Below are 23,072 nucleotides of genomic sequence, written 5' to 3' on the forward strand. Positions count from 1 at the left end.
TCGCTAATCACGTATTTGAGGTCAGATTTGCAAAATTTGAATCTGGCGCATTCAGTTTTCTGTAAAAAAAAACTAGAAACATTTTTCATGAAAATTAGTACTCGATTTCCAAAATCCGAAATAGCGAATCCAACATGGTCGGAAAAAAATCTAAAAGTATTCGGATTTTAGTAGAAATCATTTGCTCGAGATTTTTTGGGTCACCGATAACATATCCAAGACCAAACTTCCAAAATTTGTAATGGTGGATCGATTATGGTGGTTCAAAATAAAAACAATCGTCTTATTTTCATGTAACATGGTGATCTGAGGCGCCTTTGTATCGCTAATCACGAATCTGAATCTGTGGTTCGAAAATCGACTTGAATATTATTATTTGTTTCTGTGAACTTGGAACCGCTGTATGTGAACGGGAAATTTGAGGGCTGGCTCATTTTCAGCCTAAGGCCGTTTGCATTTTTGCAACTATGACACAGCGAAGAAAAAATAACTTGTCTCCGTTTTTTTTGAATTTTTGTTTACCGGAACTTACAGCCTTTTTCAATTCTACTCTTCAATGACTAACCAATTGTCCGTTCATCGGAACGAATGACAAACCAAGAATATCCTTCAATACGAGCGTACATTTTGACAATTAATACTTTCGCATGTTTTTTTTTTCAATCTCTTATCATACATCTACCAGGGAACAAAAATAAATCACACTTCGTTCTTGTTCTCGATTTTTCAGTCCAACCGCTAATCAAGGTCCACACTCAGCTCGTGGCTGCGCCTCTTCAGAGCGACGTGTTGCTTCAATGTTCCGTCGAAGCCTCGCCCCGAGCCATGAACACATGGTACAAAGACACAGGTAAGCGATATGCCCTTTTATTTTATTATATACCGCGGTTTTATGCACATATTCTCACCTAGCTTAAAAATAATTATTCAAGAAATAAGTTGCGAGCTGCAGTGTCATAATGAGCAGCTGTTCAACGGATTCATGATTATTCTTCTTCGACCTCGTGCACAATGTATGTACATACCCAAGTGGATATTATAACTCGCTGCATCACGGCTCGGTGCAGCTGTGCAGCCTGTTGAATTAAGCCGAGTTTCAATTTGACGCAAGCTTTCCGTGCAATTGCGCTTGAAAGTCGAACTAATTAAAGGCTGCACTTTTCCCTAGTGGTTTTACAGTGGTGTGCGGGTGTACCTGGAACTACGAAACTTTCTGCACTACAGGATAAACCCACAGAATTTCACGAGAATACGAGACGACGTTTACTCAGCTAATATCCTCGCTTCGCCATTCATTTTTCACATAAATTTATGATTTTGGGCTACAAGGGGTTAACATTTGTCCATTTTTTTTTTATAATCTCACTTTTGTTTACAATCATTTGTTACAGTTACACAAAAAATATTCAACATATTATCGCTATCGAAGATATAATCTCTTTGTAATATATTTGGAGTTATGCATTTTTGAAATATATGTATAATGAAAGAAAAATTCATTGAATATTAAAAATAATAATAACAATAATTATCGGAAACCTTTGTTGAGGTGAGAAATTGCTACCCAACGAGAAATACAAGATGGAGGAAGCGTCGGTGAACGACTACTCGTGGCAGATGAATCTGACGATTCGTTCTCTGGAACAAAGGGACCTTGGTAGCTACGTTTGTTCGGCGGCGAACGCGCTTGGAAATGCCGAGGGGGTGGTAAGGCTGCAGGGTGAGTTACGTTTTAAAATTCAAAAGTAAAAAAGAAAAAGAAAAAAGAGGAATGAGAAAGAAAAAAACGAGATAACAATACTTTTCGGGGTGGTGTCGCGCATGATAAAAGATCAAAAGAATCCCGTGCGTCCGAGTTGGCCTCTGACCGCGTTTTCCTTCCGCATCTGCAGAATTAAATTTGCCGAAAACGACGCCGGTGAGTTTGACGAGGAACACGGATCCTCGACCGCGAAAAAAACCGCCAAGGACCAAGAAAAAAAATGGAAAAATGTACGCCGGCCGGGCCGAGGGCGATGATGGATTCGCGGGTAACGACGACGACCTCGCGACGACCCAGAGGATGGGCGGAAGCGGAAGCACGCAGGACGGTCATCGCACCGAGGAACCTCTGACGGTGCCTTCCCTCTCGCCACCCTGGGTGATCCTGAACACGGCGAGCAGGAAGCGGTTCTTCGGCCTGCAGAAGGCGACGCTGCTGCTTTTCCTGCTCTTCGTTACAGCGGTGTACAAGTGAAGGATTACGCGTTCCTTGCTTTGCGCACAAAATGCATTCGCCGCGCGTCGTCAGATTCGTATTATTTATACCGTCGTTAACATGTGTTATGATTGCTGTTTGTACATCGTTATCAATTATACTGTAATGTTGTAAATACCAATGGTCGATACTTTTTCTTACAACGATATTCGCGAGGGAGGTGAATTTAAGGATGATATATTGCCGGACGAAAGGTCAAACAATTACCGCGAGTAAAAAATTAAGGACGATACTCAGGTAATTATTAAACCAGATTTAACGTGATCAAGGTCATTCAGCTCTGACGATTATCAGTTATCAAAATCATCCGCAGCACAGGCCTCGACGAGCGTTGATATTGCCTATTATCGTGGCGAAATTGGTGCGATAGTTCAAGGATTTGAATTAATGGTACGTCGGACTTTTTTCGATTCATAAGCAGCGTTTGAGGGTCGCGTAACGTAAAATTTGAATTTTATCCACATTGTTTGCAAGTTTTTTTTTTTTTTACATTGCATTAATTTAAATCGCAGCATCGAATCGGGATGGAAAAATTATATTGCGAAATTATAGCTGGTTAAAACGGCGATATATGGACTGATTTAAGCTATTTGGTCGGAGAGCGTATAACATATTATATCGTCTATGAAAACGTGAGATATATGTTGCGAATCAATATAGGTATATATATATATATACACATACATATATACATGTATATTAAACTGATCCAACTAAGTCGACTATTTATTTTCAAAGTCACATGTTTAATATTTGTAGGAGGAGGAAATAAGAAGCCTGTTATAATTCGAGCCCTTAATATTAACATTTAGTAGTTCCTGAACGCAATTTTCATTTCCCATTTAATTAGCACGAGAAAATAATTTTAGTTATTTCTGAATTCTGTAGCTCAATAGCAAGGCAATGTACATAAATGTCCGATACATATTTTTGTAGGAAATTTAATGCTCCACAAAAACGCTTGTTATAATTTTTTGGTAACTAAACTCTTTCAAAAGTTATTCAAGGTTCAAGTTGAAATCACGTGGAAAATTGCATTCAGTAACCGCTATATATTAATATTAAGGGGTCAAATTATAACAAGCGTCTTGTTTCCTCTTCCTAGAACTATTAAACGTGTGACTGAAAAAAATAAGGTTTTTTCTTTTGGATCAGTTTAATATACGTATACATATGAAAATAACACGCAGGTTATGTATAAAAAATCGTGTTAATCAATCTATATCCCTAAGTTGTATAAATATATACTTAACTGTATACAAATGTATAACAACGCTTTGTTAATATGAGCAAAAGATAATATTCTTCCAAGACGTTCTTCCAATATTTAAAAACACTCTTCATCACCTCTTTAAAATGAATAATATTTTTTATAATTGCCTAATCATTGTAATCTTGCGATCCGTTGAGTATACACCCAAATATTTGTTTCATGAGTGGTATAATAATTTTGAAATATTCCACGGTCAGAGCTGTAAATACACTTTCCTAAAATTGCACCTGCATAATTTTTCATGTTGCGTCAACTTTAATCGGGTTTTTAATTACGGGTTACATTCAGTGGTTTCACACAATACGAAAAAATTTTCAAACAGGACAATGGATGATTACTACTGTAGACCATCACGAAGTTTTACTGTATTTTTCGTCACAGATCCTACATTGTATATTTCGGTTTCGCGATGACGAATAAAGCTCATGAAATATAATGATTAAGGAAATTCATAACAAATACTTGTATTACGTTATACTAAGTAATTGTGAGCTGATTTGTTAACAGACGTTGTTGATCGCCCTTTAAAAAAAAGGCAGTCACTAACTCGATAGCTTGGAATTTTTTATTCGAGTGAATTGGACTGAGACCCACGAGCGGATTAACGTCAACAGGAATAAGAGCTACTGCTGCCATGTGAAATTGAGTAGTTGGTATTTCGCCTGAGCCCCTCTAACGAGAAGGGCTATTTTGTTCTGAGATCCGGCAGGGGTTTGTTAGCTTGCAATCAAAGCCTAATAAGGTAAATTTGGCAAATAAATCTCTCTCTCTCTCTCTCTCTACGCTCGTAACAATCGCACATTGTACAACATTTTAACCTTGTAGCAGTATATATATATTTCGGGTATGTTATATAATGTTTACCTGCGCCAAGACTCAATTGACCGAGCTTTTTGATCGTAATTACTAGTTACACAAACTGTTGGCTAATCAATTGTCACAGACCGCTGTAACATTCAACTGTGATTGAATACCTACAATTCCTAACAATTAGAAAGGAATACTTTTGGCACAGGCTGCGATGTGAAAATTCACATCGCCACCAGTTTCTCACAAATTTATACCGGACTTCCGAATTATTATGTAGTTTGATACTGCTTGGGAATTTATTAAGTAATTCGCAATTATAACTCGAAATTGAATTTGACGGTCATCAATTCCGACGAGAGTGAAGCGGTTTATATTCAAAGTGAAGTTTGTTTGCTCGTAGGTCAATGATCATTATTCGTACAATTTCAAATTACTATTATTTTAGCGCAACGGAACTTTCGATGCAAAAACATACAATATTGTGTTGGGGAACGGACTTTGAAGTATCCATTGGAAAATAGAATTCGATTCGTATTACCGTTGATCGTACAAAGTAGAAATTTTATAATTTATATGACGAACGATGACAAGAAATTTCGTTAATTTCTTCCATCTAAACTTTGTTAATTAATTTTACAAGGTTGTTTCATAATTATTATAATAAGCACGGTGTCGTGACAATAAATATTTGCTAATAGTTGATACGTATAGTTGTTGGAGAATAGGAATTAAGGAATAACGGTTTAATATTGTCTCATAATGAACCAAAGAAATCTGCGGTCCTTCACAGTCGGCATACCTATCTATATGCCGATGAACGTGTTTTAAGTTGTGAGTAAAAAAAAAAAAAAAAAAAAAAAAAAAAAACAGGAAAAAAGTTTGAAGGCAAACAAGTGAAAAATTTTATATATATATATATATATATATCTATTATATATATATATAATAGATATTTGGCAACGACACATATGAATTATATAGGACCACGTTAAATGTACATAAACATAACATAAAGCAGTATATAACTGTATAAATTGAATACCTAACACATATAGCATATATATAGCACATATACATGCCGTATTCTGTAAATAATTATAATGGAATGTTGAATCGTACGAGAATTGCAGTATCGATAAACATTGGTAATAAATTCATAAGAATTGGTTAGATTTTATATGTAAAATTAAAATATGACTTCATATGTATGGTGTAACATAATTTGGAAAAAAGGACATGTTTTGCCAAATATGTAATGGATTATAAATTACTGAATCATCTGAGGCCTGTGCTTACTTTAGAAAATTTGCGTATTCAAATGTGTGCGAATTTTCTCACTCCCCTTGATATTCATGATATTTTTCAACATGTTACTTTTTCTTCTGATCTTAACGCGTCCAAATAATTAATAATAAACTTTCCCAAGTCGAAATTTGCACAGGTCCTATTCAAGATGAAATAACGATTCTGCTCCAGTTATCAACCCCTCATTTCCCGCTAAACCGCATACTTCTAGTCAAATAAACTTCTATCTCGTCTACGTAACATCTTATCAATAGAAAGCGAGACGTGATTCATTGCGTACCGATTTGTTCTCGAAGCGAAATAGTAAGTGACGTGCGAGTTGGAGATGAGAATTTTTGGTAATGTTGCGTAATAATATTTTCTCCGTTTTACGAGATAAGTAACATCATTTATCTTTTTATAAATTATTGTAATATGAATGGTTGCCTTCGTAAACATTGAATAATAGAAACAGAGTAACCAACAGTTGATTATACAAATTGGTATTAAAATTAAACTGATAGAGCAACGTAAAATAGTAATAATAATAATAATAATAATAACAAAAATAACAAAAATAATAATGATGATGATGATGATGATGATGCAATGTATGATATTATTAAAATTCAGACAATAAAATGTTATTATCGATGTTAAATCCTTCACTGTATTTTTCACGTAACGTCGTTCGGTCGACATAAGTAATTGTTGTTTGGTATAGTACAAGATAGAACTACCCTACAAATTATTTACATTAAAATAAGTATCGAGAAAAATGGTTTTCCGTATTTTACTGTAAGCATAAGGCAGTAATTGAACATTATAACTACTTGTGTATCCGTTTATGTCTTCTTTTAACAGACTTTACATGGTTCAACTCGTTGACTTGCTCCTCCTCCAACATTTCTCTTAGCTTTACTATATGCTCCTCGTAATCAGGAGATTCGGAAAACGAATCAAGATCCACTTTCTCAATAACAGGTACACTCTTTCGAGCACTGGTCAACATTTTACTGAAAGCTGCGACCTGCGCGGGTGTTAGAATAGACACTGCTGTACCCGGAGTACCGGCTCGACCTGTCCGTCCTGATCTGTGAATGTAACCTTTGATATGTTTCGGTAAGTCGTAGGAAACGACTAGATTTACACCAGAGATATCCATTCCGCGGGCTAAAGCATCCGAGCTAATCAACCTGGAATTAATCAAGTAAGATGGATTAAGCAAGAGTGAAATTACCCGTATATTAGAGATAATTTTGAATAAATTAAATTTTAACAATTATTTCCAGGCTTAAGTATCATACACACGCTGTGACTTACACTTGAATATCTCCTTGTGCGAATTGCGACAACACACTTTCTCGCTTTTTGTGATCCAAACGTGCAGATATTTCTGCCACGGTTAATCCTCTCTTTTTACCCAATAAATTGATTAACAGGGCCAATCTATGCGCTGTATTTCCTGAGTTTGTAAATACCAGTGCTCTTTGCACTTCGTCACTTCCAGTTAATAGTTGGAAAAGAGCTAGCGGCTTGTTCAAAGTCTCGCACTCCACAGCTTTCTCGACTAGTTCGTCCGGACTAGTGTAACGCCCAACAAAATCTCCGGTAGCTTTGTCCAAGTTTAAATCTATATCTTTGTCTTCCGGTAGAACAGATGTGAATAACTTGGGTTGAAATAAACCAAGTCTACTCAGCTTCTCCGGGTCCTGAGATAACGTCGCGCTAAACAATAGCTTCTGAGTAGGTCGATTCCTAATTTCGAAATATTTACGAAGTTATATTATATTGCAAAATTGTTGGAGTATTGGTATTCAATAAAATCAGCATCTTCTATACGTTACTTTGACTCAATGTTGGATATATTAAGAGTAGCTGATCCGCAATGTGGTGCAGGAAGATGCTGCAGCCAATCCGTGGCTTTATCAGCTTCGTCAATGACAAGATATCGAAGTGAAGATAGTGAAAATCCTTCAGTTCTTTCAATGTGATCTATCAGGCGACCAGGCGTTGTTACAATGAAATCTACCTTGCTGATGTATTTTCCAGATCCGTCTAAAGCAGATATTCAATGCGTTAACAACTCAGTTTGATTAGATGCTATAGTGTATCTTCTTTATTTTCCTGCAAAAGTGTAATTTTATATAAAACTCAAAATTTCCTTCAAAGTTGCATGTTGCCCAGATTCAGGTACAAACCTTGTTTGACAAGTTTTTTTTGTTCTTGCTGAAAGGTAGCAGCACTTGAGAGCAATGTTACCCGCAAATTTGTATGCTCTGAATATGTTTTCACCACTTTATAGACTTGTGCAGCTAGCTCCTGGACTGGGAGTACGACAAGACAACGGACTTTTCTCACAAACCGATGTTTTAGCAGTTGAATAATTGGTAAAACATATGCAAGTGTTTTTCCTAGAATAAAATTGATCTATTACTTGAGATATAGATATACTTGGGAAACGACCACAGTAACTCTAAAGATAATACAAAAATTAGGCAAATATATCATTTACCACTTCCTGTAGGTGCTGAAATGCAAACATCTCGAGGCCACCAGCCCATTTTTCTATGCCTATCACATTCCAGTAGCCATGGTATAATGTTTGCTTGAACTGGAAAAAGTTTTGTCGCTCCACTTTTCTTGAGAATATCTATTATATCGGAATCTAGAATTGATTTGAAGTCAGATAAACTAGGACCGCTGTTTACATCAGCAGAAATTAGTTCTGGTTGTGACAACCATTCAGGTAAGACACGTTTTATAACAGGTTTTTTCTTGTGCGAATCAGATCCGAGAATGAGATAAGCAGGTTTCTTTGCAGTAGCCTTTTGCGTAGAGCTCGTGGTTTCTGTCAAGCTTTCACGCTGTTCGCTAGCTACAGGGTCGTTGACTTCTGTAGCAGAGAATTGTAAAGACGTGGTGATTTGTTCTGGAGTAGTTGTATCCTTGCGTTTTGCTCCATTTTCCTTGGTAGTCGAGGGCTTTTGTTTCTTTCGTTTCTTCTTCGCAACTGACACCTCCGAGCTGTCAACTCCATCCTTATTAACTTCGTTTTCTTGTGTTGCACTCTTGCGTTTTTTGCGCTCCTCAATTTTCTTCAACAGAGTTGTGTAGTGGTCTTCGGTGGTCGTAGATTCTGGTGCATTATCATCGTTACCCTGATACCTGAAAAAATATATAAACGATTACTTTATCCTATACGGTTCTTGACCACGCCATAGTAAAGTTAAAAAAGCACTGAAAATTCTTAAGTATAGGCATAACGTATGCGGCATGAAACACGTGCTTGAAACACGTGGGTACCGTTGTTCGTTATCAGTGGAAACCGTCATTCGAAAATTACATAAAGATCCAAGAATATAAATAAGAGATACGAAGAAAATTCTTCGACCTCACCTGTTTACAACAAAGAGACTCATATTTATGTCACCGCTCAATTCACACGCTACTATAAACAGTATATGTATTTCTATTTCACGACTTCGTAGCCGTTTGAACCTAAACTAAACTTTAATATACATTCAACACGCTGAACGTTGCCGTAGAAGTCCGAGTTCCTCAAACGCTACCCAGAGGCTGCTGTTGTAGCCTATTAAGCTCAATTTACACTCTTTGCTAGCGGTTTACGCTATTGACTCTTCGACTTTATCGGTTCAATATGATCCCGCCCGCCATGGAGAGAATAACAGATAGAGTTAGCAATTGAATGGTACGTGGGTATAACCGATTTACCGATAAAAAGAGAGAGAAAGAGATAAACAAGGTATCCGTTAGCGAGGTATCCTCCGGCCCGTATTCATAGTCAGGTCTCAAGGCGGTGCTTAAGACCGTCTTGGTGAAGATCGTCTTATTCGTTCAAGACCGTCTTGAGATGCTATGTATTCATAGTCGGAAAACAAGACGGTCTTCGTCAAGAATTTGGTCTCAAGCGCTAGCTTATTTCATTCAAGACCGTCTTGACGAAGACTGAGCTTGAGACGGTCTTATTCGACGTTCGGTTATGTTCGGAATATTTCCGATGTATCCCCCAATAAGATGCTCGGATTTTATTTCTCAGCCTGTGCAAGATATTCGTATAGGCATGCAGCTCTTGAGTATTTTTATAGTTTATGAACACAACAACGTTAGCGCCACGTAGTGGAACTAAAAAACGGGAACAAATCGCGTACAATTTTTTGTAGTGGGTGTATAGCTATAAAACGAAGAAGAAGAAAAAGAATTTTATATAGTATGTTTATGTGTATATAATTTTTATATACACATATTTTAACCTATATCATTATGTAAATCTCTATACCGGTTATTGATAAATAAATTGTATTGATATGTTAAAAGGAATCCCGGTGCAGACTTGCAAAAAAATGCGCGTGAAAGGGACAACCTTTGATCTTCAAAGTTCAAAAGAGCAACTTTAGTTCTATTTACTGGCTGTATTTATAATGTATTGAATATTTTTACGTAGACAAATTTTCATAAGTATTATCGTAACTATAAGACTGACGCTTAGTACAATTACGTACATATCAGTATTTTCATGAGTAAGTGAGGGGTTTAAAAATAAAATGAGAACCAATGATAAGTTATGAGTAAAATATGTATTCTAATGTTAACTGTTTGTGCAGATTAAATTCAATTTTATTAAATATTTGGAGTATATTCATTCTAAAATCAATTAGTCTTTACAATTAAATTAACTTGATATACATATATTTTGATTAAATTAATAACCGTTCGATTAGAGCTTCGCGTATTGCAAAACCCTCTCCAGGCTGCCAATGCGGTGCTTGAGGTGGCAATTCATCCGCTTCTTCTTCCTCGATGCGATTATCTTCCGGAAGAGCATTATCCAATGTTAGTGATAAATTGTGTAGTACGGCACAAGCTACAACAATTGTGGTAGAGCACAACAATTTGGTTCCCAAACCTCGGGATAGGCAAGGAAAACGTCGCTTCCAAACTCCAAATGTTCTTTCAACAATTTGCCTTGTTCTGCTTTGTACGTTGTTATACCTATCAAGATACCGACTTGGTTAATTCACACATGTATACTTTGTCAATTTTATGACTACTTATCGAAATCTAAAGTAATGCGATAATCTTTATCTTACCTTTGTTGAGCATCTGTAATTGGATTTGCCAGTGGAGTCAGCAGAAATGGCAAGCACGGATAGCCGGCATCTCCAACCAGGGTTCCAGTAAGTTGTCTCTCATGATACCGCATGTAAATTCGTGAATTTTGGAATATTCGACTGTCATGGTTACTTCCAGGCCATTCCGGAACCACATCCAAGAATTCCATATTGGGTCCGACAACTGCCTGTGGTATCATTTAAATTAAAAGTACCGATTTTCATAGAATAGTATTGTTTATTTGTATCCTAGATAAAATTAATTGCAACTTATGGTATTTGTAAACGGTTATCACCAACGCGACATACCTGTACATTGAGGGAAAAATATCCCTTACGATTCCTATAAACCTCCTGCAGGTCTGCAAATTTCGTATGACATAATCGAATGTGAGTGCAGTCGATAGCGCCATCAACGCCAGGTAAACCGATACCCTCCCTGCGTGCACCAAGTTGTCTGAATAGATCTCTGTTTGCGATCATAGCAGCTTCCGTACTAGGAAATTTGATAATTGCGTGAATCAATGATGCAATTTGAGCCGATACTCTGTGTATTATCCTCGATACTGTAGACTGCGATATAGTCATCAGATCTCCGTTGACGAGCTGTACAGTACAAAATGTATTAGCAATCATTTATTCCATGATCACAGGAAGCAATGAAATCACTTTATATTTTCAGTAGAATGTCAGGAATTATAATCACAATGATCCTTACTTGAAAGCTAGCGGTAGCGTAAAATCGTAGACATATTAATAATTGCATGACAGGTGGAATTGGTAGACCACGATTATTGGCACTGACTAAGGCAGCTTCAATTCTAGGTAGTATTCCGTACATAATACCATCCTTTGAAAATCGGAATCGCCGTTTGAACTCCTGCTCGGAATAAAACTCGAACGGGTTTTGACCATCTCTGATTTATCTCTTCGGAGCTCGCTGTACTTCACCCTCGTCTTCGTCATTCGGCCCAACGTTGACCATTGCAACCACCTCAATCATATTATTCATTTCTTCGATCTGATCGTAGAAATTAAACATATCTTGCATATTCGCCATGTCAATAGAATTTCACTATTCACTTCACTTCACAAATTTTTCAAAGCGAATGCTCTCATAACCTCTATTTCAATTGCAAGTTTCCGTTGCTACCCTTTTACAGTAAATAATCCCGTCGCAGCTGCACTTTCCCAAACATTCCTTCACAATCTATTCCTGTTAATTTATATTGTTCGAATATAATATTTTCCAAACAATTCGTAATTATCAATTTCGTACGCATCAGAACAATTGAGTAGTATTTGGGCAACAAGCATTTGCTTAAGTGCAGTCCGAACTCGACTTGATCAAGATACGTAAATAAGACTGCGTTAATTGACTATGAAACGTTGCGTGCTCAAGACCATGCTTATTTCAAATAAGACTGGACTATGCAACCTTGTAAGCACGCTTCGAATAAGACCGACTTGATGAAGACCGTCTTATTTGCCGCGTCTCAAGACCGTCTTGTTTGACGTCTATGGAACCAAACGCCATCTTAAGGCCTCGTATAAGACCGTCTTATTCGAGTCCGGTCTTAAGCACTGACTATGAATACCGGCCCTCGACACTGGGTATAGTCATCTATCCTATTCTACCAAGTCGTGCGCGGTGTTTTATGCAGCACCGTCTTCTCATTATCACCCGAATGAGTTGATTTATTTTTTAATCGGTAGTTGGTCATTAACAGCGCTTGGCTAACCTTTAATAGACTTCGAATAATCTGTAAAATTTGAAAAAAAAAATTAATAAAACGATTTAGTAAGGCACTAATCCGAGAAGTTTGTCCAGTCCTAGAGCATCTAACTTACGACAGTTCCTTGATCGTTAGTTAGTCATTTAACGAAAATGCCCAATGCGGGGCTACGCTTATGGAGCTGCCTTATGCGCAAGCGCAAACGCATAACAAGGACGGTGACCCTTCCATACTTATTCTTGCCCACTCTGTCTGTTATTATCTTTATGGATTCCACCCCGCCCGACTAGAAAGCGTAGGAACCATGAAATACGCGGTGGCCGTTGCTAGAACTACCAATTCGGCCTCGGATTGAGGACCTCCCCACCCGCCGTCGAAATATTGAGGTCGTATCCAGGATTGTATGTAACAAGACCGCGGTAAGGTGCTCGAGTGGCATCGAATACTGATTCACAAAGTAATTAGAAATGCGAAATACACTTTGTCGACGTTAATTCTGAAGCAAGAAAGTTTGAAAAGGTCGCCAGTGTCGTAAAAGTTATATGTGACTCGATGATACGTGCGAACTGAGTAAGGAACTGAGTGCGAAAAAAAAAGGTTGATTCATATTTCAGAATTGTCGTACGCCATCGTGCGGCAGCCGGTGAATAAGCAGCGTTGGTCGAAGCAGCCGGTAACAGAATCAGCGCGTGCCTCGTTTCTGTACGTATGTACAGTGTACACGTATCTCTTTTCATTGATCTTCTGACTACTGGTTTGCGGCGTCAGAAAGTGTTGAGTCCTCCGCGAATACGCCGTTGCATGTTGCGAATTTAATATATATCGAAGGAGAGATAGTTCTATAAATAAATAAACGTCGTGAAGCCGGTCGTGAGAAAAGTTTTTAAAGAATTTTTTTTCTTTATTTCATTTAACGCACAGTAGTGAATGAGGTAAGCATCGGTTTTTCTATTTATTTTATTTTTTCGATTTTTCTCTATTCTTCTTTTTCTCGGCGAAGGCGTTATTATTTGATATCGCGGCGGTTTAACCCCTCGTCGTTTCATAGACTTCGGCATATATACCGGAAAACGATTTATCTGTCGTTTACTCTGTTTACAGATATGTCTGAAACAGATCTGTTAGCCAGCGATCAAATTGACGGCCTAGATGGCTTAGAAAATGGTCAGGATGGCGATACTTTAATGCGTGGTGACGGAGATCACAACAACAGCGAGACAAACGTTGATGACCCTGTAAGTGATCGTTTAAATCTTGCTAATATCCAGCAACGCCGTATCATTAAACTTCGATTATTAGAACTACGTCATAGATGTTTATATTCTATTCGACTCGCAAAGCGTTTCCACACGGTGTGCTGATTCCCGTTACTCACGATTAGGAACTCTACGCGTTCGTGATCATAACCAATTTCATAAAGATTGTTTTCTATTATCTAGCATCTGATTCGTTTTCATCATTTATCAAAAGATTTATCTCATTTCAACGTTTTACGAAGATCTCGAAAATACAAACGTGGCTTGAATCGTAAAAATTCTAATATTCAATGTCTAATTTTAGAAAAGTTGAAATATCTTTGCATGTGTTGGTTATTTTTATTTATTTATTTTTTTTTTGTCAAGAAATATCCTTCACCCTGAGAGCAAAGATAAAAATGTTCATGTCCCTGAAATCGTTCTTTTCATATTTTTGTCAGCAAAACCATGAATCAGGGTAAGTTTTATTAGATCATTTTTGTTGATGGATGAGCTGAGCTTATTTGTCGTCTCATAAATTCTGATTGTTTTGACAAAATTCTTATCATAATTCAGTTATGTTCCAGACATTTAAGCAAAGCAAACGAAATGTTTGTTTCACAGATACACTATTAAGAATTGATGTTTAACAAGCAAGCCTCAGGTTTCTTTTGGTACCTCAACGATACTGACCATTCCACATTGTGTATGTTGTATTCAAAAAAATAAATATTCTCTCCCATTGATGTAGGAATTGGAGGCAATAAAGGCACGTGTCAGAGAAATGGAGGAAGAAGCAGAAAAATTAAAACAATTGCAATCTGAGGTTGATAAGCAAATGAACATGGGCAGCCCTCCTGGCATCAGTAAGTGGATTGTAGACAATCAGATGTCCATCTTTTATTCTTACGAATGTAATTACGCACGCTCAACTCCCATCATTAACTGATTGATGATTCTTGAATTACAATTACAGCTAGCCCATTGAACATGTCTTTGGAAGAGAAAATGGAAGTGGACAATAGATCGATTTATGTCGGAAATGTGAGTAAATTCACTAATCGCTCGCATATTTTTGCCGACCTGTGTGTACTGAAAGGGTTTGTTGTAAATTATATTTCATCAAACACTTTCGAACCAGACAGGATTGCGGTAATTGGAGACTTAGGTGTAGATAATCAACTAATTCAATAAATGAATAATAGGTTGATTACGGAGCAACAGCTGAGGAATTGGAGCAGCATTTCCACGGGTGCGGCAGTATCAACAGAGTGACAATTTTGTGCAATAAGTTTGATGGTCATCCTAAAGGTTTTGCTTACATTGAATTTGGGGATCGTGATTCAGTGCAAACCGCGATGGCTATGGATGAGTCTTTGTTCCGAGGCCGTCAAATCAAAGTGATGCCCAAGAGAACTAACAGACCAGGCATGTCAATCACCAACAGGTAATTTCTCTATTCATAGTTGAAAATGCTGAACTGCGTTATTGGATTGACAGCAAGTTTTCACCAATTTGTGCAAAAATTCATTTGCAGAGGGCCTAGAGGAGCACGTGGATTCAGAGGAGCTGCTCGAATCAGCCGTGGTAGCGCCTATTTTGGCTGCCGATATGCAAGGAGACCCAGGTAATATCGGTCATTGTTAATACTTTATTTATTTACAACTGCGTAGCGTAATTTATGGCTCTAGGTCTTTTGTTTGAGACGATTTGTTCAGAATATTATATAAAACAAAAATCAAGCAATTTCGATTTTATTTTATAAGCATGTGTCGAGTCAATGATAAATAATAAATAAATCTGTGGTGTTTTAATTCTCGTACGAAATTGACTTGATTTCAATTTGGAAGTTTTAAAACCGTATAGTTGAGTGAAACTATTTTCTCCACAAATGCACGTTACTTCCATGTAGTTGACTGTGAAAATAAAATTCTCTATCAGTTTGTAATACCACAAATAATGAACGTTATAGATATTTATCTTTTCTGATTGTCACTTTATCAGAATATTCATGTTTATTAAATCAATAAATCCTATCCAATATTCTTTTATAAACGGGGATATGACAATTATCAAATATTTCTGTGAATTTAAAGCTTCGATTTTGTATTATTTTTGGTCACTTTGTTCGATGTGTTGATATGATATATTTTTCAAGTTAAAACGTGTATCAGTCAAATATAGTTTGGTAACAGTATTAGAGTTTTTTTCCTGTTGCACATGAAGTAGCAATAGTCCAGTAGTTCTAGGATACCACTTTCCACCTTTCTATTTTATTTCGTTCTGTAGAAGTTACTTTTCAATGGACAAAGGACACAAAAATTCACAAAATAATTGAAGTTTTATTGTTCCTCCCTTTTTTTTTTTGTAACACCACAGAAGTTACAGGCGTGGCTACTATATGCCCTACTGACGCTTGTAGACCTTCGATATGAGGAGAGGTGCCATCTGATTCATATTCAGGGTGAGTATTTGAAAATATTCTCTCCTGGTATTTTTTTTTTTTATCACAGCAAAGGTGATTTCAATGAAAATGAGTAATTCATTCGTGCAATAATATAGCCAAAAGAAGTTAGACACAGTTAAATCATTGTGGCTAGTATTAGTAACAGTTCTAATTTTCCCAGATTTTTATTTGTACAATTTAGACTGTACCTCATTCAATGTCTGTAAACTTCCTACAAATGTTGAATGACATAATGTGAAGAATGAATTATCGTTTTCATTTCGAAAACTGGATGTTCTTACGACGATTTCTTCATTACTGTATAATATTGCTACTAGCTTTAATATAGCTAGATTTTGTTGTGCCTTTTTTTAACAATGAGAAATAGCAAATTAACAGTACTGGATCAATTGTTGTGTAAATAATTTTGTGTAAAGAATGAAAGGAAGAGCGTACATTAATATTTGCAGTTCAACTAGAACTTCATGCAAAGTCATATTCTATGCTGATTTTCAAAGGCTCAAATAAGGTGTAATACTAATTGAATTATCGATATGTGACGTTATAGTGAAGATCTTATTCTCGATGTAGGTTAATTTGATACAGCACATATTTTCATCAAATGCGCAAGGACGATTGCAAGTGGTGTCATTATATATTTAGAGAATCGTGTTGTTCAGAAATGAAGTATTATTTTTCCATTATTGGAATATTACGGTTAGCAAAAATAGATGCAGCTACTACAACATAGAATATGGCTCTTAGCGTCCTATCGATCTTCAATAGTGAACAATAATCTTAGTCAAATATAATTGCACAACAAAGCACAGTATATTGTTAAATATCACTGTTGAAATATCATGTGAAATTTTATGCATGTTGTGATCTTAATTGACTGAATTCCGTTAGCCTGATGATTTATGCAAATCTCTCCCATTTGAGTAAACTGTGCTGTGTTGCATTATATTGTTATCTTATACATTCTGTCAAGGATGTACCCATTGTGAAAATTCATTCCCAAAACTGCAAGTTAATCTTCGTTGTAATAAGAAAATTCATGTCTCTTCATATTTATGATATGTCCACAGAAAAAAAACTCAAACGATGGAAAAAAAAGAGAGAGAAAAAAAGCCACATGTCAAAAGAAAAAAAAAGATTGGACAAAGCGGGCACAATTATTCCTATTTCTTAATTTTATCGAATCACAAAAAAAAAGTAAAGATGAAAAAACGACAACAAAGGAAAAAAAATATAAAAAAAAGAACCACTGATTCTTTAATACCAGATCGTCAATCATTCGCAATTGTAGTTCAATTGATTTGCTAATAATTGCAGCAATTTATTTTTTAGCATAAGTTTTCAATCACCCTACAGCGACAACTTATAGTAGGTCTTCCTGATCTTGAAGGTTTTAGGTAGCTGCGAGTGAATATTCAATTTTTATATATTTGACATTGACTCGAAGAGGAAGAAGGTTTCTCGTTCAAAATATATTCTGTCGTTTAACCATGTCGATGATAAACGGTGAAAAAATTCATTTCATACGGAATGATTATTGATGTATCGATCTAGTGTTGTAATTTATTATCTCTGTACTTTAGGCACCATATATTTTTTATTACAAAATAAGTGTTCATCGTATAACTATAACGTGACAGCGAAAACTGATTAAAACAGCAATAAGAGCTGGATCAATAAGAATTATATTGTAACAATCAGTTCTTCATGTAAACATATTACATTGAATACTTATTTCTTTCCATTCCGTTTTTTTTTTTTTTTTTTTTTTTCTTTCCCCCCCATTCTCACACCTTAGTAAGTTCGAATGATTTTCAAATGATCAGTTTTTTCCTTTAGTCGGTATCATAATTATCGATCCAGATAAGCTGTCATTTTGCCATTTATAGCTGAATGCACAAGTGATTTATCAAAATTTTCAAGTTTATCCTTGTCTTCGATTATTTAGTTATTTTTTTTTTCTTCCATTTTTTCTGAAACAGTTTAACGTACAAGTAATATCTATTGGTCCAGATCATTTGTCTTACAGCGATTTGTAAAAATATAAAATACGAACTCATGTCACTCATGAAATAAAATATCTGTCATTAACTTCATCATAATTCCAAATATTAAATAATTGTCAGGCACATAATTATTCAGGTATTGTTTTATGTATACAGTGAACGCCCACGTCGGTGACACCTTTTTCATATATTATACCTAAAAATGAGAGTGTGCTGGGAATCATAAGTTTTTTTGAAAAAAAAAAAAATAAAAAAAAAACAAGATATCCATATGGTAATTCACGCACTGAAGCCTAAATGAAACAAGCAGATAAAATAAAAATGAAAAACAAATTCATTGAACTACAATCTGAATGAATAGAATTATATCTCATAGTTTATAACTAATAACGAGTTAATCAGTTCATTGACCAGTTTTGTATGCATTTGGCGAAAGAAGTTGCTTTAAAGTTCTTTTTAGTTGAAAATATAGTTTTTCAAAAGCAACACAGTTTCATGTCATTGCAACTTTGATTAAGTAGGAACGTTTTAAGGATAGATTTTTAATTTGATTTAAAGTTTAAAAAAAAGCGTTGAATACTACTTTGTAAGATGAGGATTGATCGCTATTACCGATATTTATACATAATGTACTTCCGAGTGCGTTTTGAGCACTAAAAAGTTCTGGTGTTCGTATTAGAGACCGAAAGTCTAATTAAACCCACATTACTCCCATGTCGCTAAGTATTTTGCAGGTGCGGTGCAGCATCACCTTCGATTCAGCGACATAACACGTATTCATGAACAATTTTTATTTCTCACTAGGAAAGAAAAATAAGAAAAGAAAATAGATAAGAGGAAAAAATATGTTAAAAAATAAATGTAAGATGATTGAATGGACAAATAAAGAATCCTTATGCGTAATTTTGAGTAACTGAAATAATAACTTTGATAGTATTTTGGAATGAAAAGCAAAGAAGGTATATGTGCGCAATCTGTATAAAATGCATATACATCCTAGCACATAAAATTTCTCCTGTTTATTGATTATATACAGTTTGATGATATTACAAATATTTAATAACTAAAGCATCAATTTTTGTTCATTTAGCTACGTAATTTCTTCTTGTAACGAAAAAAAAAATTGATGGTAGTGAGATGATTGCATGATTTGAATTGTACAGCATCTCAATTAGACGTATATCTGCATTATTGCTTGGAAATTTCTGGTGTCATTATGATTCGTTACGGATTATAAATAATACCTCTGCGTCTCTTCAAGACTGACTTTTATTTTTCTTACTCTCCTTTATGGATATGACATAACGTTGCGCAACATTTAAAGGTGGGGAGTATCCGTCCGCATATGTTGCATCTTCGAATAGTACTTCGTACTCTTCAGTTGCGGTAGTCGGTAGCTGATTAACAACAGCCTTGTAGAAGCATGTCGTTTGGGGATAGAGCGCCATAACTTTAAAAGCAAAATGATACTGCATTATAGAGCTGGGAATACAACTGTTATAACCGTAGTGAGTTATACCACAAGCATATAATCATACCTATAGATCCTTTGGGAAATAATGCATGGGCGTCGGTCTCCGGGTTTGCTCGCATCAGAGGCAAAGGGACAACACGACGCTTTGAAAGAACATGCCTATCTTTTTGTTCCTCATCTATGTCATCAACTTCATATTTACTCGTCGTTGGATTAAATTGAACGACTTCAGCAAGAATCCAATTCTCCTCCTCTTCGGATCCCTTTACCAGCGCGGCAACCATATCTCCCATCTCAAAAATATCATCAATATCTCATATGACGTAAATTGAAATATTTTACAAACTATTACCTTCGTACCTTTGCTATGTACGTAACTTCAGCTGGAATTGCGCCACACAGTGGCGGTGGTTTTGCTCCAGGTGACTTACCCACATATAGTGGTAGAGTTTGTGCAGAGCTCAACAACATTTTCATCAATGCACCTCGTCGTATCGTTTCCTTGTTTCCTGCGTTACGCGCCTGTATAAGAACAAAGGTTTTAGTCATACTTTTCCAGCAATTGAAAAATTGGTAAACTGCATGAATAATATATCGCTAGCAAGCAGCTGTTTTCCAAGTGTTTCACATAGGTATGTACAAAGTATCTAGAGAGTATATTTTTGTCTGCAATGACATTATGGTGAATTAAAATCTGAATAATTTGGTGCCTCAGTTGTTCAAAAGAATGCAAAATTGTTACACATAATTGGAAGGACTTTATCTATGATTATGGCAATATTCTATCTGAATTTTATATTTCCCCTTGGATTTTTGGACAATCCCTGGTTTTCTAAATTTAATAATCCGTTCCTTTCACATTAACATACTTGAATTCTACGCTCATTTCGAATTGCCCTAATTTCGTTAATTTTTGCCAGCGCTTTTCGTATCAGCTCCTCTTCTTGTTGAGCATCAGAGACAGCAGCGCTATATAAACTTTTTAATTTCTGTTGATAGTAAGGAGAGACTTTATCATCTGGTGTTATTTTGTCATGAGCCTTGGTGATATTATTTAAATTATGTTCAGATCGATTGCGTTCTTCTTCTATCTCAAATATTAAATTGTATATGTTCTTGAGCCGTTCCTGCAACATCCATTGTTATTCATATGATATGAAACATTTGACAAAACTGGTTTGAAATTATTTTGATGATGAGTTTGATTTTTGAATATGCTGCTGGTACCTGTATTTGATGTGCCGCTGCATCAGCTGTGAACGGCATCTTCGAAGGAGAGCTCCTGAAATGGTATTTGAGAAGTTCAGTGTTAAATTACCTTTTGATTTTAAAATAACCTAGATAGATAACCTAGATGTAGATGGTTTAAGAAAGTGAAAACAAAACACTTTGAAACTGAAAAAACAAGGATTCTGTATGAAACGGTAGGGCTGGTAGAGTTTTTCTTCTTGCTTGAACCAAAAGCTATTCAATGCTATGAAGTCGCTATGTACTCTTTGTTTTGTTTACATAAATATGACAAACTATATTTAGAGGTTAGAATAGTTAAAGTCAACCTTAGCATTAAGAGCAACTGGAAGTGATTTTTATCACGTCACATGTAGCTATGTGTCAGTTTGTTTGGAGCAATCAGTGACTGTTTCGCCTGAATCATGATCGACGTAAATGAATAATTGCATAGATTAGGAATAGCATATCTTCTATACTATAAACACACGTACATGAGCTGAAGTTACTTGGCGCAGATCTTTATGAAAATATTATTTCTCTCCGACTGAGTCATAACTTGAAAATTATGCTATAATTCCAATACACTAATAATTATATATCCATGAACAGATATTCACAACTTTAACTCAGCGCTGTTGTGGCGCGTGAATATTATGAATTGTGAGACGATTGGTAAATGAAAACCAAACTGGATGATGAAAGCAGCATTGCCGGCTGAGGCGTATGTTAAAATTACCGAACAAAATTTAGCATCACGACTACCTAATTGTCAGCCGGTCATACAGAAAGCAGTTTGGAGGTAAATTCAAAATTGAAAATGATCTTCGCGGACGAGTTTTACGTTTATTTTATGCAGTTTATTCGAATGACGACAATTTAGTGCAGTTTATTAAAAGAATTCTTATGGCCTCATAGGTATGGAAACGAGAATTTAGCAACTAATCCTCTTCACCGAGCGGTAATGTGATTAGATTTTAATTCAGTTCTTCTTGGAACCATTAACTGAAGAAAATAAAGACGGATACCTCTGGGTAAATTTTTGTAACTAGTTTTCGGTAAAAATTTTTATCATCCAACTGTCTCAGAACGGCAGCATTATTAGCTGACGTTAACTGGAAAATATATATTTAGTCAATGGCAGACCATCGAAGGGCTCAGCCGCTTGAGTCTTGAATCGGCAGGAAAGATAAAGTGCGTATTTCTTTCTGACATGTGAAAACTAAAATCATTATACATCATACATCATATCATCATACATCATACATCATACATAGTATTAAAGTTCAAAACCAAAGTTTGGATGTTCGGATCTTCGGATGTTCAGAAAGTGACGTCACTCAAAATTTTTTTTCTCTCGACGTCATCGATCTATACAGCCGAAAATCAGCTAGCCGAATTCCTCAGTCTGGAAATAACCGCGCAGTAGAGCGGACGGGTGAGAATCGCGCTCCTCAGATTTCGAGTACCGGGTACTCTACTTCCGTGGTTCCTGCACTCCGGGTCCGCTACCTGGTGAAACTCGACTTCCAGCTCAAGTGCTGCGTAGTTTCTGGGCTCCAGGTCCGCTACGTGTTGAAACTCGACTTCCGGGACCAGCGCTCCGTAGTTTCTGCGCTCCAGGTCCGCTACCTAGTGAAATTCAACTTCCGAGATCAGCGCTCCGTAGTTCCTGCGCTTCAGGCCCACTACCTGGTGAAACTCGACTTCCGGGACCAGCGCTTCGTAGTTTCTGGGCTCCAGGTCCGCTACCTGGTGAAACTCGACTTCCGGGACCAGCGCTCCGTAGTTTCTGCGCTCCAGGCCCGCTACCTGGTGAAACTCGACTTCCGGGACCAGCGCTCCGTAGTTTCTGCGCTCCAGGTCCGCCACGTGTTGAAACTCGACTTCCGGGACTAGCGCGCCGTAGTTCTGGCTCTCCAGGTCCGTGACCTGATGACTTTTGACATTCCGAACTAATATTCAAGTTTACAAGTTTGATTATTGAAAACGTCATATTTTGTGCTATCAACCCAAAATGCATGCTTCAGATAACATTTTGAATCGGTAAAAAAACCGAACAACCAGGATCAACAAATTGCAATTAATGAGTGGTTGGCATTGTATACATAGAAATACATAACAATAACGTCGTTCAATTGGAGCTAACATTGCTGTGCGTAGTGTTTCAAATC

General features: G+C 36.4%; 5 protein-coding genes across 14 annotated transcripts in view; 2 read left to right on the top strand and 3 right to left on the bottom strand.

The window, feature by feature from the left end:
- LOC124224833 (lachesin-like) overlaps window positions 1-23,072 on the top strand; it is a 287,180-nt gene that overhangs the window by 94,362 nt on the left and 169,746 nt on the right. For 4 of the 5 annotated variants that reach the window (XM_069134568.1, XM_069134572.1, XM_069134563.1 and 1 more), the window contains 3 exons: window positions 731-850; window positions 1,550-1,720; window positions 1,893-6,227. In XM_069134568.1, the coding sequence (XP_068990669.1) occupies window positions 731-850; window positions 1,550-1,720; window positions 1,893-2,236 (635 nt within the window). In that variant the 3' untranslated portion in view covers window positions 2,237-6,227. Of the gene's footprint in view, window positions 1-730; window positions 851-1,549; window positions 1,721-1,892; window positions 6,228-23,072 lie in introns of those variants that run through there. The other variant, XR_011176709.1, reaches the window with a different exon arrangement.
- Dbp73D (putative ATP-dependent RNA helicase Dbp73D) lies at window positions 6,231-9,207 on the bottom strand. Of its 2 annotated transcripts, none has more exons than XM_069134532.1 (6): window positions 9,147-9,207; window positions 8,140-8,792; window positions 7,826-8,038; window positions 7,472-7,682; window positions 6,948-7,382; window positions 6,231-6,820 (listed from the first exon to the last, which is right to left on the bottom strand). In XM_069134532.1, coding segments are annotated over exons 1-6 (1,881 nt in total). In that variant the 5' UTR covers window positions 9,149-9,207; the 3' UTR covers window positions 6,231-6,453. The 2 variants fall into 2 exon arrangements, with proteins under 2 accessions (XP_068990633.1, XP_046465241.1); XM_046609285.2 differs by lacking the exon at window positions 9,147-9,207 and adding an exon at window positions 9,024-9,136.
- LOC124210847 (putative nuclease HARBI1) lies at window positions 9,916-12,324 on the bottom strand. Its single transcript, XM_046609288.2, has 4 exons — window positions 11,475-12,324; window positions 11,066-11,362; window positions 10,736-10,944; window positions 9,916-10,637 (listed from the first exon to the last, which is right to left on the bottom strand). Exons 1-4 carry the CDS (start codon window positions 11,595-11,597, stop codon window positions 10,343-10,345), a joined length of 924 nt encoding a protein of 307 aa, XP_046465244.1. The 5' UTR covers window positions 11,598-12,324; the 3' UTR covers window positions 9,916-10,342.
- On the top strand, window positions 12,852-16,191 carry Pabp2 (poly(A) binding protein nuclear 1). Of its 3 annotated transcripts, none has more exons than XM_069134598.1 (7): window positions 12,852-13,194; window positions 13,594-13,727; window positions 14,479-14,593; window positions 14,704-14,771; window positions 14,933-15,174; window positions 15,265-15,354; window positions 16,107-16,191. In XM_069134598.1, the coding sequence occupies exons 2-7, from the start codon at window positions 13,596-13,598 to the stop codon at window positions 16,138-16,140; spliced, it is 681 nt and encodes a 226-aa protein (XP_068990699.1). In that variant the 5' UTR covers window positions 12,852-13,194; window positions 13,594-13,595; the 3' UTR covers window positions 16,141-16,191. The 3 variants fall into 3 exon arrangements, with proteins under 3 accessions (XP_068990699.1, XP_046465248.1, XP_046465250.1); XM_046609292.2 differs by lacking the exon at window positions 12,852-13,194 and adding an exon at window positions 13,209-13,424; XM_046609294.2 differs by lacking the exon at window positions 12,852-13,194 and adding an exon at window positions 13,209-13,424 and having other exon boundaries at window positions 16,116-16,191.
- Window positions 17,188-21,552, bottom strand: Sgf29 (SAGA-associated factor 29). Of its 3 annotated transcripts, none has more exons than XM_046609290.2 (6): window positions 21,393-21,552; window positions 20,899-20,953; window positions 20,541-20,798; window positions 20,032-20,193; window positions 19,736-19,964; window positions 17,188-19,647 (listed from the first exon to the last, which is right to left on the bottom strand). In XM_046609290.2, coding segments are annotated over exons 1-6 (900 nt in total). In that variant the 5' UTR covers window positions 21,395-21,552; the 3' UTR covers window positions 17,188-19,453. The 3 variants fall into 3 exon arrangements, with proteins under 3 accessions (XP_046465246.1, XP_046465245.1, XP_046465247.1); XM_046609289.2 differs by lacking the exon at window positions 21,393-21,552 and adding an exon at window positions 21,228-21,381; XM_046609291.2 differs by lacking the exons at window positions 20,541-20,798; window positions 21,393-21,552 and adding an exon at window positions 21,228-21,381.

This window comes from Neodiprion pinetum, chromosome 1, assembly GCF_021155775.2.
Source record: "Neodiprion pinetum isolate iyNeoPine1 chromosome 1, iyNeoPine1.2, whole genome shotgun sequence".
Lineage (NCBI taxonomy): Eukaryota > Metazoa > Arthropoda > Insecta > Hymenoptera > Diprionidae > Neodiprion > Neodiprion pinetum.